General features: G+C 45.4%; 1 protein-coding gene across 1 annotated transcript; it reads left to right on the top strand.

The window, feature by feature from the left end:
* Positions 1–1,783: 1,783 nt before the first annotated feature.
* LOC123477115 lies at positions 1,784–3,018 on the top strand. Its single transcript, XM_045180534.1, has 2 exons — positions 1,784–2,459; positions 2,960–3,018. The coding sequence occupies exons 1-2, from the start codon at positions 1,784–1,786 to the stop codon at positions 3,016–3,018; spliced, it is 735 nt and encodes a 244-aa protein (XP_045036469.1).
* The last annotated feature ends 12,399 nt before the right edge of the window (positions 3,019–15,417 follow it).

Below are 15,417 nucleotides of genomic sequence, written 5' to 3'. Positions count from 1 at the left end.
CCCTCTCCCAAAGAAAAAAGTCACCTTACCAAGATTGGAGCTGTTGAGCTCGCTTCTAGCGGTCCGGTTAGGAGAGAAACTCAAAATTTTCCTCTACATTGATTCGGGGCGAACAACATTTTGTGCAGACTAGTTGCACTTGGCTGAATCCGAGGAAACCCTAACAGATGGAAACCATTTGTCAGGAACCAGGTAAAAGCAATTAGAAAACTGCCAGGATCGAATTGGTGGCGGCACTGCCCAGGTGTTCAAAATCCAGCGGATCTCGCCTCGCAGGGAGCGCCAGCGGCAACGCTGGTACAGACCGAGCTATAATGGAATGGTCCATCATGGCTGAAAGACGACAAAAGCGAGTGGCCAGATTCAACACCTGAGGAAGGAGAACCTAGTATGTGTGAGAGGATTGAAGCGGAAGCCAAATCTAAAACCGTCATCATGTCGGTGGCATCCGTCGAGCCAGGTACTCCAGTATAATGGCAGCTGGATCAAATTTCGTCATGGAATCGAGTACTCCGAAGAACCGCCTGAAAACTACGACTTATCTCCAAAAAATGTCCCGCAAACGCCACACAAGTGAAAACTCCAATCAAGACAGGAGGCGGAAGACAAATAATGGTAGAACATTTAACAGTAGAGGAACTGACGAAGGCGGAGCTACTTATTTACAGGCAGCTCCAAAAAGAAGCCTATCCGAAGACGTTTTAAGACCTGCAAGAAGGGCGACAACCGCACCACAAGGAGAAAATTGCCGTACTCCGACCCGTGTGGGATGCAAGAGACAAATTAATTAAAGTTAGAAGAAGGTTAGAGCTAGAGCTAAGAGATAGGGACATTGAACCCACCATCTTACTGCCCGCTCACCATCCAGTCGTCAAGTTAATCCTCCAAGACCGACATGTCTCGCTAAAACACGCTGGAGTTAAAACCACCCTATCGGATCTAAGAGAACGTTTTTGGATAATCAAAGGACGCCAACAGACTAAATCAATTTGGCATGCCTGCATCAAGTGCCAACGACGAAGCAGCAACCAACGAAGCAAGCAAAAGTCTTCGAAATCATGGGTGTGGATCTCGCAGGGCCGCTTTATTACAAACACCCAATATTGCGTAAGAAACGCAATCAAGCGGATCCTACAGCCTCCACGGATTCCCCGTCAGCGGATGGTTCGGCTTTGGAGCCTACGGTAGAGCCTCCAACTATGGAGCCCGTTGAAGAATCTCCAGCCACGGAACAAATGGAGGAAAACGAAGAAAACCTCCTATAGAGCAAGTGACTGACACGTTCCTTCATGGTTTTACCAACGCACCTTGGTGTTTTAAGATTAGCTTTTGCGGCTGTAAGCCATGTTTGTTTCGAGATAAACATGGCCGCCAGCCGCAATTTTTCTCTTAAAATAGTAAGGTGCGTTCGTAAAACAGTAGGGGGTACGCGCCAGTCGCTTGCTCTCTATTGGGTTAATCCTCAGCCAAAAAAGAAAGCACAATTTAGCAGCCGAAATGCTATGCCTGCCTATTTACTTGCGCTGTAACAAGGGCCGTCCATCTGGAGTTAACGAAAACGACGTTCGTGCGCGATTTCCTCCTAGCATTTCGAAGATTTTCCGCTAGAAGGGTTAGCGTCTCCATCATGTATTCGGACAATGCCCAGACGTTTAGGTGCGTCTCCAAACATTTGAAATTCTTAAGATCCGACCCATCAATCAACGACCTTCTGGCAATGCGAAAAACCGAGTGAATTTTTTCCGCCAGCCTAGCCTCATGGTGAGGAGGGTTTTGGGAGCGGATGTTGCGGACAATAAAAGATTTACTAAGGCGCTCCAATGGCCGTGCATGTTTGGAAAACGACGAGCTAGAGGTCATTCTTATCGAGATCGAGAGCGTGGTGAATGCCCGGCCACTCACCTACGTGGCAGAAGGGAGCGACGACCCGCTCCCCATCACCCTGAACCAGTTTCTCAACAATAGGCGTTCGAACTGCACTCCGTCGGAAAAAGCAGTAAACCTCGTGGCTCCCGATGCGACAAACGCGAACATACTGGAAATGGATCGTCAGCGTAGGGAGTATGTCAGCGACACCTGTGAACGTTTCGTGACTGACTACCTACTCCAAATCGACAAGTTCCACAGTAAGGTAGGACCCGGTCGCAAGATCCGGGTAGGAGGACTTCTCATCATTGACGATGACAACACCAAGTGCCTTATGTGGACGGTAGGAATAGTGAAGGAGTTAATTACTAGCAGAGACGGGTTGATCCGTTCAGTTATGGTCAAAACGCCAAACGGGAACCTAATCAACAGCGCCATCCAATCGCTACATCCCTTAGAGCTACGTAAGGACCAACCAGGAGACGTCGAGGTTCCACCTGCGCCGGAGCTGGAGTCGGAACAAGAAGAGCTATCTCCACTCGTGTCCGTCGCAGATCCGATCGAACAGGAAGAGCCGTGGACCACGGGCTCGGGTGAGGAGGGTGTTGGGAATATACCGTATTCCCAGCAGACGACCCGGACTGAGCGTCGGACACGTGTTCCACTACGTTTTTTTCTTATGATTTGGGGGGCCCTCGCTAGGGGGCCGTCATCTTGAATTGCATTTGTGTATAGCCCGCCCTTGGCCCAATGGCCGTTAATATGTACAGGCCAAGGAGCATGCAGTTGCGAAATACAACTCACACAGTAAAGACTACAACCAGTGCTCCCGTGTCGTTTAATATCTACATCTCCAATTTCATCTTTACTAAATGTAAGTTCAGTGCACAGGCTTAACTAGACTTCACACTCCAGTAGCAGGGACTCTATGGTGCAAGTTACCAGTCGTTTTTGGCGATGTTGAAGTTTTTTGAATCGAGGTTGAGGTCGGCAGCTTGTCGTTTCGGTAGCAATGGTTATTCTTATGGCTCTACATTGCTTCAATAGTACAGTCTTTTTTGTGCTTGAAGATCATGCATTCGGGGAATTGTAGGATGCTGGCTGCTAGCCATCTGTCGTACTGAGCAACTGAAATTGCAAGAGCTCTTTTAGTCCGTATTAATTTGCATTGGGTATTCCTCACGATTCTAAGAACATCGTTTTCTTGTTCTGTCAATTTTTTGCGTACAAACTGTACGTGTGCGGCCAACCCGACTTGACTATTGAGTAATTGTTCGATGGCAGTTACAGTAGTATTTTTCTTGTGTTTGATAAGGTTGTCGTTTCTCGTTGAGGAGGTTCATACTCCGATTCCGATTGAGATGAATAGATACTCATCGCCTAACTTTAAAAGATTCGTTTTTGTGGTTGGCATGCAGTTGTGAAGGATTTGTCTTCTGGCTTAATATGAAATGACAATTGCTGTTTCTCGTCATGAGGCGAAATATTCCTGGAGTCGATGTTTTGATGAGAGCGCCTTCTCCGCTGCTGACAAGTCTCGGGGTATTGTCGAATGCAGTTGCTACTGTCATTTCCCAAATAATTGTGAGATGATTGTGTGTATGAATTCCATCCAAAACATTTGCTTTTCCAAGAGGAGTTTCGATGATGACATCAGCTCCTTATCGAATAAGTCTAGTTTCTTCCATCACGCAATTAATTACATAAGGGGAGGCTGTTGTGAACCAGATTATTATTTGATGTGGTGTACGTAATTCTTACAAAGTTGAACCCCAACGTTACGCTGTTAATTGTGGCAACGTGGCTTTTTAAGAAATTGATCAAAATAAGACGTCTTCTAAGGGACGTGATTTTTTTTTAGGAGTGTGGCTTAAGCACGTTCTTATAACATCCTTTGGTGGTCGAGTACTGCACGTCCTAGTAAGATAGATTTAGCATGAGTTATTGCACTAAATTGTTATGTGTGTTTGTCTTCGGTTAAATTCATTTGAATGTCGTTACATCGTTTTGTTTGAGCCATAATTGTTCATTCAGTTAATGAAGTTTCTAACGTGTAGGTTTCTTAGCGGGAAGATAAACTTGAATAAGTTTCACGTCGCAGACCAAAAGTTTGTTTTGTTTAGGAAGAGATTTGGTGGGAGAGAAGAAAGAAAAAAATGTGTTTGAAGAGAGATACAATATAGGAATGGATAGGAATTTACAGTTTAGGGGATTTAAAGGGATTCTTTTCATTTTGTTTTATTTTTTTTGTTAATGTTTTTGTTTTAGTTTGAGTTTGAGTTTTTTATTTTTGTTTATTTTTGTTTGGTTTTGTTTGTTTGTTTTTTTTTTTTTCATACATAATTTCTTGAAGAAAATAGAGGAAAAATGACGGTTCGAAACGGGAATAGTGTACATAAAGGTGCTGGATCAGCCGCAAGGTGTCGTAGATGTATATTGTTGGCGGGAAAATGAATAAGTGTGTTGTTTTTTTTTTTAAAGTTTGTGCATATATTGTAAGGACTCTCAAATGTAACCTAATTGTTTGAAACTTAAAATGGTATGGCTAAATTTGTGTACCGTTTTTCCTTCCTGTCACCTACGGTGCTAACCTCACGGGCAGGATTGTAGCTGGTGTAAGGATGGGGAATGGTTTTCTTACTTTTCCTTACTTTTAATATTGAATATGGGGAATAGTTGTGTGTGATGATGATGAGTTTATTGTTGCACAACGTTTTTGCCAAAGACCGAGATAACAGTTAACAAGACGAGTCCGATTTAAAGAGACTTACTGGTGAAGACTGCAAAGAGACTAAAAGATGAACGAAAAGCGACTGGAACATGACTGGCACAAGTAGGGCACAAGACTGACTCAAGCTTGACACAAGACTAACTGATAATCGGGGAAAAGGGCAACATTTATGCGAAGGAGCAAGGTCACTTAGGGTTAGGTGTCACAAAGGGAATTAATATTTTGCGTGTAAATGTAACACCTATGAGGAAAATTCACACGTTTGAAGGCCAGGTAGAAGGGAGATTGAAGGCCGGAGCCATCGGTAGATGACCTATCGGCGGAAGAGGGGAAAAGGGTTGTAAGCGTGGGAAAGGAGAATGGGATGCAAGCAAGTAAGCCCTTGCCTCCCCTCAGTATCAGTAAAGTAACGAAGTAATCAAGAACCCCCAGTTTTCTCTACTAAGCCCTCTCACGGTTTTGTCAAATTGTTTCCCCCCAAATCAAGAAATAAAGGCGTTCCTTTTTCCCTTAGTAATTTTTCATCTTCATTTATTCACCCTCCATCCATCATCTCTGTTGTCACGTTCCCATTGCACGTGAACGTGCGCAACAAATGGTGCCGAGACCCGGGATTTTACGAACACGTGCATTTCTCTTGTCATCCCTAGTAAAAACGTGTTATGATTCAGTAAAATTGTCGGGTATTCGCTGTTGTAAGACTTTAGCATACGTCCACGCCAGCCTGAAGGCAGAGTCTGGTCGACCACGCGTTGCGTATCTGACTGTATCGTCGCTGTATCTACGTGAATCATCGACATCCGTTTACGTGTGACTACTTCCTTGTCCTTAAACGTTTCTACGTCATGAGTGAGGCCGTAGCAAAAGCCGAGAGTATGGAATCCAACAGCAATATCTCTATAGAAGATGAAATGAAGCCAGAAGCAGTGAATAATGAAGGCCCACTCCTCCCAGACAACGATCTCAAGCAGAAACGTGGGAGGAGAAAGGTGAACCGCACGAAGTTAACGAATCAGTTCAGAAAAGCAGTGGCAGATCACAAGATGGGACCCATCAGACTCAAGAAGTTGCAATTTGCAGCATGGTGAGACGAATTAATTCGTATCTATGAAGACGTCAAAGATTTTCATCACAAGTATATGGACAGTTTGCCCGATATTACGGATCCACAACGTCAAGCACGTGAAAAATGGGAAAATGTGAAAAATCAAACAATTCGACACCAACCACGTGGAAATCCTTAACTTCGCCATTAGGTTTGCAACGTCGTCTCGTCATTCAGTCAATTCTATTGGGACGTCGACTTCAGACGTCACAATTAGCCCAACGTTATCGCAAAAGAGGTCTACTCCGTTGGCGCAAACTTATTATCCCAGACAAACCAGCCAGTTAGACCTGCACATCCATAAGCAAATTGCTGGAGCTAGAAGTAAAGTTGAAAAAATCAAAGATCCAGATGGAAGCTAATGCAACGTCAGTCACGGAAACGTTGAGTAAGGCTTTAAAGGGTATGGGTGAGCCACTAGACAAACTCATAGACAGCTCCCATGTCACGTCCACTGAAACCGCCCCCAACACTCAGTTGGTTAAAGACTCACGTAAGACGTTGCACGACACGGATCAGAAGATAGAAACGATAAAGTTAGACTTAAACGCACAGATCGAGGGCCTTCGAACGAGATTGGCGTCAGCAAGGTGCACCTGAGAACGATTCAGGAGCAAGTAATCGACCAAGGAGCACGCATACCTAGCGGACCACAGACTCTATCAGCTAGACAAGAAGTTTCCGCCTGGTCTACCTTGAAGTAACTCGAAGCCACGGTAATGCATCGCAGAACTCTGCTTGACGCCGACACCTCTTCACGAGAGCAGCCTTCAAGACCAAAACCTATCATGCATGCAGCCTGCGGTCCTTCCATTGGGGACGACACGTCTTCGGACACGTCCTCTGAGCACCAGCCTGCAAATGGCAGCTCCAACCCTTCTCATGGTGGTTGCTGTAGTCTTCCACGTACCCCGAGCTTCACGATCCAGACATTTGATGGAAATCCGAAGAATTACGCTCGGTTCAAGGCCCAATTTCGAGCCTTATACGAAAACGAATACAATGGTTCTCCTGCCTTCCTGTCTATTTTGGAAGAGCTGCTGTCGAAAGAAGTACGGAACGAGATAAGCGAGTGCCTTGCTGATGGAACCATGTACTCCATGGTGTGGGATCGTCTCGACGCAGTCTATGGCCGCACCGAAGTCATGGACCCGACCTATCTCGACGACTTGCTGCAAATTCCACCTTTGAAGAGTCAAGATGCTGCGAGCCTCAAGAACTTCGGCAACCGGTTGCACGGAGCAGTGGTAACTGCTGACGACATACCTGCAGGAGAAGTGGAACGAGAAGAGAAAAAAGGCAGGTGCAGAATTGAACGTTCTAGACCTGGATGACTGGGTAACAGTAAAACCCATGAGTAAACAACATGGTAAAAACATATTTGAGCCTCTGAACACGTCGACGTCAAAATCAGTACGGTGAGAAGAAGCTAGTCAAGAGACCGAACGCTTCTCACACGTCAACCATTGGACACGTTTCGACAGAGGAAGGCTTTATAATAACGGCATCATCTTCTTTAGCCGCTCCCATGGGAAGACGATAGAAAACGGAGGAGAAAGTAGCCGAAAAGACTGACCAGTGGAGGTGCCTCGCTTGTAACGGCAGGGCTCACAACTTGGCCAGCTGTAACGTGTTTATGTCTTTCACGCCCACGAAACGGGTTGAAGTCATATTTAAGTCCGGAAGGTGTCTACTATGCCTCACCGGCAAGCACGAACGCAGGAACTGTTCCAGAGACATCAAATGTATCATGGGTAGATGTGCTGTATGAAGACATCATCCTCTGCTTCATGGATCCGAATTCATTCCACTGAGGAAATTATCGGATCCAACGACTCCGACAGCGTCTACATCGTTTGCATTCCTTGGAACACTAACCCAGAAGGAAACGGTAAAGCGACATGCACATTTCAAGATCGTGCCTGTTCGTATTAGTGTCGGTGCAAGATGGGTCGATACTTTCGGAGTCCTGGATACCGGAAGCGACACCACACTGATCAGCAGGGTTAAAGTAAAGAAATTGGGACTCTTTGGCCAGCCTAAATGCATCAACGTTGTCTCCTATGATGGAGCCACATCGAACGTCCAAGCTGCCGTTGTGGATTTCTCCCTCTCGTCCGTCGACGGAACAAGCCGGTTTGAAGTTAAACACGCCTTCGCCATCGACAATTTGAAGGTGACGCCGAGCCCCCCCCCAATCAACCATCATCAAATGGAGTCCTGGACACACCTACGTGGTCTTGATGTCCCAAACGTACAACCCGAAAACGTTGGTGTATTGATTGGACTCGACGTAGCAGAGGCCCACAATCACATGGATGCCGTCAAGACGCCGGCTGGAACAATTGGACCTATTGCTTCCAAAACACCATTTGGATGGTGCCTGGGTGGTCAAACGGGCCCGCCACAAGATGGATGTCCGTTCATCGCCCATAGAGTATCGGAAGAACGTCCCCAAGACCTCAACGAGTTAGTCAACAAATTCTGGAAGCTGGAGGAGAAAGACGTAGACATGGAACAGCCTGTTCTCTCCGAAGACGATCTACGTGGAAAACGTATCTAACAGTAAAAAATGTTAGTAATCGGTATCAAGTCGGCCTAATGTGGAAAACCGACAACGTAAACCTGTAAATCCGAACAATTGGGCAACTGCATTGAAGAGACTTTATTCTCTGGAGAGACGATTTCAACGAGAAGGAGACTTTGCCCAAAAGTATGATGCGGTTGTTAAGGAGTACATCGACCTGGATCACGCCAGACTCCTCACGACCGAAGTTGCGGAATGGTTTCAAGTAGAACGTGGTATTTACTGCACCACGGGTTCGTAAACCCATCCAGCTCTACGACCAAAATTCGAGTTGTATTCGATGGAGCCGCCGAGTATGGAGGAACGTCCATCAACCAGAACCTGTTACGCGGACCCAAACTTCTCGTTATTTTGCTCGGTGTCCTACTAGGCTTCCGATGAACCTAGTACGGGTCGGCGCAGACATCGAGAAGATGTTTCACCAAGTGAAGGTCCCAGTAGAAGATCAGGTGGCCTACCGTTTTGTCTACCGGACAGCTGGTAGTAATCAAGCACCGTTAACGTACCAAATGACAGTCCACGTCTTTAGATCAGTATCTTCCCCGACCATATGTATCTTCGCTTTCAACCGGACTGCCGACGATCATCGTGACCAGTATCCAGAGGCAGCAGATAGCGTCCAAAGAAACTTTTACGTTGACAACTACCTCGACTCCTTGGATTGCGGAGACAGGGCCGTAAAACGGGCCCGGCAAATGAAGAAACTCTTACAACTTGGCGGTTTCAACCTAACAAAGTGGACGTCCTCATCAAGCAACGTGATATCGGCTCTACGTGAGATCGGTCTGGCCTTACCAACAATGGACTTTGATTTGGAAAAGTTACCCATCGAGCAAACACTTGGAGTAATGTGGAACGGGGAAACGGATATGCTGACGTTCAAGATACGGAAGCAGCCCAGCCATGACGTTCTCACTAAAAGGAAATTCCTTAGTATTATCTCCAGTGTCTACGACCCGTTATGACTCGTCGCTCCTGTTTTTTTTCTAATGAAGTCAATTCTGTAAGACATCTGGACGTACGAGAAAAGAATCGGCTGGGATGACCCTATCCCCGAAGAATAGGGTCAACGCTTCCATTACTGGTACGAGCATCTGGAGAAAATGGAGTTTCTGATGGTACCAAGATGTTTTCGACACCAACGTGGACGTTGGACGCATTAGCACCTGTATGCATTCACGGATGCAAGCACAAAAGGATTTGGAGCTGTCGCGGATTTCCGTTTCATCTTCGAGGACCAGTCGATCAACGTATCCTTCTTCGTGGCTAAAACTCACGTAACACCAGTAAAAGGCCTCACGATCCCAAGATTAGAGTTGCAAGCAGCTGCTGAAGGTTTAAACATCACTTTAGTAATCTGTCGGGAACTCGAAATCGTCTTACGTGAAGTAACCTTCCACACCGACTCGCAAACAGGTTTACGTTGGATCCCTTCCCGCACTTGCAGATTTGAAACCTTCGTGAACAATCGGTTTCAAGATTTTCTTGAACACGAATCGAAGACAATGGCGTCACGTTTCAGAAATTAACAATCCCGCGGACCTGTGTAGTTGTCGCATCGACCCGAAGAACGTCGACGAGTTGGTGATATTTCACGAAGGTCCATCGTTCCTGAAACTCGATCCGTTTGAGTGGGATATTTGGGAAGAGATCGCAGAGCCAGAGGAGAGTGACGTAAACGTAATTCGAGTCTTCGTTGTCAAAACAGAGGACAAAAATCACCCGATTGATGACTGTAAGAAGATATTCCAGCTTACTGAGGATCCAAAGAGTTATCGCTTGGTGCAGGAAGTCCGCGACCAACGCCATAGCAAAGATTGGAATTTGCAAGCCAGCCGTGGGAGAGTTGGCGGCCGAAGAAATGTTGACGGCCCTCTCATTATGCATTAAACGCTCTCAAGAACTGGCATTTGCAGAAGAAGTCTACGCCCTAACGAAGGGCTCGGAGTTCCCTCTGAAGTCGAAACTACGCACCTTCAGCCCTTTCCTGGATGAAACAGGACAGTAACGTGTAGGCGGAAGTATACTACAGGCTCCAGTAGATTATTCCACAAAGCATCCCATCCTGCTTCCAGCCGATCAGCTTGTGACGCAGCGGATTGTATGGGATCACCATTCTCGGAATCTCCACATCAAGTCCGAAAGATTGCTTACGGAGTTACGTACACGTTACTGGATAATCTATGGACGTAACGTCCTCAAATCAGTTGTCAACACCTGATGGCCTTGCAAACGTAGATCTTCGAAGCCCGTTCCACCACTCATGGCATCATTACCAATCCATCGGCTCACTCCCTATCTTCCACCTTTTGCATATACGGGGGTCGATTACTTCGGCCCTCTAACAGTACGAGACGGTGGAAGAGGATGTAGACACGAAAAACGCTGGGCGTGCTTGTTTACGTGCCTTACAACGAGAGCCGTTCACCTAGAAGTCTCTGATCGCCTCAGTCTTGAAGAATTTCTTCTATGCTTTACCCGGTTCGTGAGTCTACGTGGAAAGCCAACCGTCGTCTACAGCGATAATGGAACCAATCTCGTCGCTGGAGAACAAGAACTCCACCAGGCTCTAATGGAATTGGTAAAACAACACCAAGAGCTGCAGTTAAAGATTGCGTATCAACAAATCGAGTGGCATTTCTCTCCCCCTCATGGACCACATTTTGGTGGAGTTTGGGAGAGAATCGGCAAACGGGCCATGAAAGTCAGAGTAGGAAATCGCTTAGTTACCGATCGGGTCCTAGGAACGGTAATCGCAGAAGTAGCAGCCCTCTTAAACGCTCGGCCACTAACGCACCTCAGCATGGATCCCGAAGATCCCGACCCGTTAACACCGAATCACTTTCTACATGGAGGAGCCCGTCCGTACGTTCCGTTAAAACTGGGAGATGCTGAGAACTACGACGTCACCGCAGAGCAGTTCCTTCAAAGTCAGGTCATCCTCCAACATTTTTGGAACAGGTGGTTACGTGAATACGTTCCACACCTGACAAAAAGAAGAAAATGGACTGAGCATCGGCCAAACGTTTCCGTCGGAGACTTGGTACTCGTTATCGAACCGAATACCTTACGTGGACAATGGCCATTAGGAAAGGTGATCGAAGTTCTACCCAGCGAATCGGATAACGTTGTTAGAGTGGTAAAAGTCCATAAGGGTTTTTGTGGTGATAAGCAACCACCAAAACCCCTGTATTCGTCCAGTGACGAAGCTCTGTGTTATAGCTACGGCCAAAGAGCAGGAAGTTTACGTAAAAAATGAAAAGATTGGGTCGTCTGAGTCAAAATCCGTGTCGTTAAGTCAAAAAATGTAGTGTAAATAGTAAATTCTTGTATAAAAGGGAAAATTCTCTGTACGAAATGTAAATTGAGGAATAAGTTGTAAAAAAATTGTCAAATGTCAAATGGCAAAATCATAAAATGTAAAATTTGTATAAAGTCATATGTAAAACTGTATAAAAAAATGTAATCCCCAATGTAAATATCGTAGAAGTTAATGCAAGAATGGTGTAAAATTTTCCGACATCAACGTCATCTGTATCCAGTTCAAAGGGCAAAGGCAAAAATCAGGTCGCCTACTGTTTAGTCTTTGACCGCTTAGGGAAGCTGTTTAGTCCCTTACGAACAGTAGACGACAGTTACCCTTTGACTCTGGTGCTAACAACACGTGAAAGCGACCTTTTCCGACTGAACATCATTGCTGAAAATCCATCTCCATCCATCGCATCCATCAAAGAACAATTGAAGAAGTCTCGTGAACGTCAGGAGGAATGCGCCACCAACCTTCAGCTTCGCCGGAAAGACCTCTTAATGGCCCGAACGCAGGCTATCGACTTGGCTCTGGCCCACCAAAAGGCCGTTGTTCAGCTCAACGAGGAGCTAGAGAACAACGCTAAAGACATCAAGAACGTGCACGTCCACTTCATCTCGGAACGGGAAACTATTCTCAACAACTTCGTTGGGGCCCTTTTGAAAGAAAGGAAGGCGACAGCAGCAGCCCAGCCGGAAGCCCCACAGTTCGTCGCGCACTTGCACACTCCAACCATTCTCTGTTTCTTGAGGACACACCTCAGCAAACCCGGAATGCTAGCTTGTGGTCACAAGATATTGGAGTGTGAAGACTTCATGTTGAGGACCAACCGGGAGCGGATGGAGCTGCTTTTCAAACAAAATCGGTGCTGTGGATGCTTCCTTCCATTGTCTGTCGCCGGGCATTTGAAGCTAGCAGACTGCCCTCACCCACGCTATTGTGCCATTTACGACAGTAAGGATCATCACCAGATCCTTTGTGCGCCCTGTTCAATAGTTCTGGATCAAGAGACCAGTTTAATCGTCAATGATCTGATTGTAGTCTCGGACAATGGGTGATGGGGAATGAGGATGAAATGACAAAGGAAAAATGGAGGGCACCTCACTTTGAGGTCTCGACGCAACACGTACAGGAAAATGGATACGTGTACAAAAGGAAGCTAACCTCACTTTGAGGCTGGAGAATTGCAATAAGTTACAGTAGTACTATAGGAAAATGACTCAACGTGAGCGTACACCACATAGGGACTGACTCGCGTCTAACTGCTGACTTCCAGCTTACTCTTCTGACTCTCCTCTCAGACTGATAGACGCCATTACATGTCATACAAGTTCAAAATACTACAATACTAAAACGGGGAAAGGACATACGGGAAATGGAAGCAGCGGCGCCAGACCATACTCTCCCGAACCGGATGGGCCGTTAGGGCGATCCAGCGGATGAGCCGGTCTCCAGCAGAGCTAGCCGTCCAATTCCTCGTCGAAATAGGCCTCTCTCATATTGAACGTCCACGATACGAACTAATCCGTCAGCTCCGGGATAGGTTTTCGTAACCCTTCCAAGATTCAACTGGCGTCTTCTCAAAAAGCTGTCGATTTCGAATACCACATCTCCAACAGCGAAATTAGGTTTCGGGTCCTATCATTTGGAACGGGACACCAGAGACTGCAAACATACTTTCTTCCAAATGTCCCAAAACAGACTGAGTACACGTTGCAAGTATCTGTATCTCTCTCGAGGTAGGTCCTCCTCAAAGTGGCCGACGGGTGGGCACGGAATGGCGTGTTGCCCCGGTTCAGAAAGTCGTCCGGAGTTAACGGTCGAAAATCGGCTGGATCATTGCTCGCGGCTGTCAAACCAAAAGCTGTTGTAATAGTTTCTATACTGTGTATTTGCCAGTAAACTAACTCTACTTAAGACGATACAACCATGCACTTATATACCAAAAGATTGAAGGTTAAGAAGGGAGGGGTTTACAATAACTTTTACTTTTATCATAAACTATTATCCTCAGGGAAGGTTGCATTCGTGACGACCTTCTTGCTGAGTGGGGCTGCTGTTGCTGGGAGGAGTTGCTGCGGTCTATTACATTCCTTCCCACCTTCGGCAAGAAGAAATTGGTCCTCCAATTTTCCTCTTTGTCTTCTTCTTTCTTCTTCTCCTTACTTCTTTCCGGCATGTGGCGTGACAATGGTTAGGTGAAAACTTGTTTTTACCTGTCACCTGTTTGCTTTCCTTCACCGTTATTCTTGTTTGTTGGGCTATGTGTATATAGTATGAGGCACAAAATACAATATACGTTTCCTGTACCGTTATTCGTTGTCTTTAGGCTAATAAGAGTGTTAGTTAATAATTGATGATCTACGTTCCTTTTTACTGGAATGCTACTACAGATTTCAATCATTCATCAATCATCTTTCTTGTATGCTTTTCTTCTCTTTTCTTCCTTTAGTTTTTCTTCTTTAATTTTAGTTTTATTCGCTGTCAGAAGTTTTTCTCTTGCGGCCTCTTATATAGTCCCAATCTTCGAATATGTTTCTCCTTTGTTCGTCAAACGCGTAATCCCGCGGGGTATTTCCATTGACATCAGTTATGTCTGGATATGCTCCGTGTTCCAATAAGATATTTACTATGTGATCTTGCCTATACATTGTGGCTAGGTGTAGGGCCGCATAGTTTCCTGGTTTAGTCGTTTGATTGATGTTAATGTTGATTTTCCTTTCGCATGCTGCCCTAGCGAGAGTGTTGTTTCCATGTTTGGCGGCATAATGTAGGACGGTGCTGTTGTCCTTTGCCATTTGGGCAACGTTGGAACTTATCCACAAATAACTAGCCACTTCTTCATGCCCGTAGGCGATGGCGACCATTAGTGGTGTTTCTCCAAGGCTATTATACGATGAAAACTTGTATTTGTCATATCGTAATATCCTGATCAAGAGCTTGTTATTTTCTGTTGCCGCTCTATGTGCAATGGTCTGGCCATCCTCTTCTATGTCTGGGTCAGTTCCGTAGTCTAGCAGTAAATCCGTTATGTCCAGTTTTCCCGCTTTCACGCTTGAATGAAGTAGTGTTTTGTTGTTAAATTTCTGGTTTAGAAATTCTGCCTTCGGGTGGTAATCCCATGCAGCAGGACCCAATTTCTGGATGATACACCTTCTTATTTCTTCCCTTGGAGCGTCTACATTTCTAAGAAAATTTGTTGATCACGTAGTCGTGCGATTGCTTTTGTTCGTTTTTGAATAGCATCTGCTCTCGCTGCCGATAAAGTTGGGTGCGTTTTCATCGCACAGTTACTACATTTAGGTAGTGTTGCTTTTTGTGTAGCATTTGGATTAAATTCGAACGTTGGTGGATAAAAACCATAATCCCCGAAGAGTCCATCTCGTTGTGTTTCACTTTCTGTTTCAATGTCACTTTCGATCACTAAGTAGTTTGTTTCTGGTTGACTTTCACTATTATGTTGCACTGCGTCTTCACTGTTCTGTTCCATCACTAAGGTTTCTTCGTTGTTTTTCTTCACTACGTTAAAAACTTCCATTTTTACTTAACACTTGATTGTTTGGTGGCTGTTTAAACACTAATGGTATAACGAAGTATTAAATTTTTAATACATTTTCTACTTTCCCCTTTCACCCAAAAATAAAAACTTGTTTAGTTGTTTTTTTTTTTTTTTTTTAAGGTTAGTTGTTTTTAGATTCAACTTCTGTTGAGCATCTGCAAAGGTCTTCCCATACCATTCCATAACCCACAACGTAAGTGCACGTCGTGTGTTTTCCTGTGCATTTGCGAGCTTGATCGGATTCCCAGTTTTCTTCCATAAT

Source organism: Daphnia magna, linkage group LG10 (assembly GCF_020631705.1).
Source record: "Daphnia magna isolate NIES linkage group LG10, ASM2063170v1.1, whole genome shotgun sequence".
Classification (NCBI taxonomy): Eukaryota; Metazoa; Arthropoda; class Branchiopoda; order Diplostraca; family Daphniidae; genus Daphnia; species Daphnia magna.
Note: the sequence above shows the minus strand (reverse complement) of the source record. Positions and strands in the feature narration are given on the sequence as shown.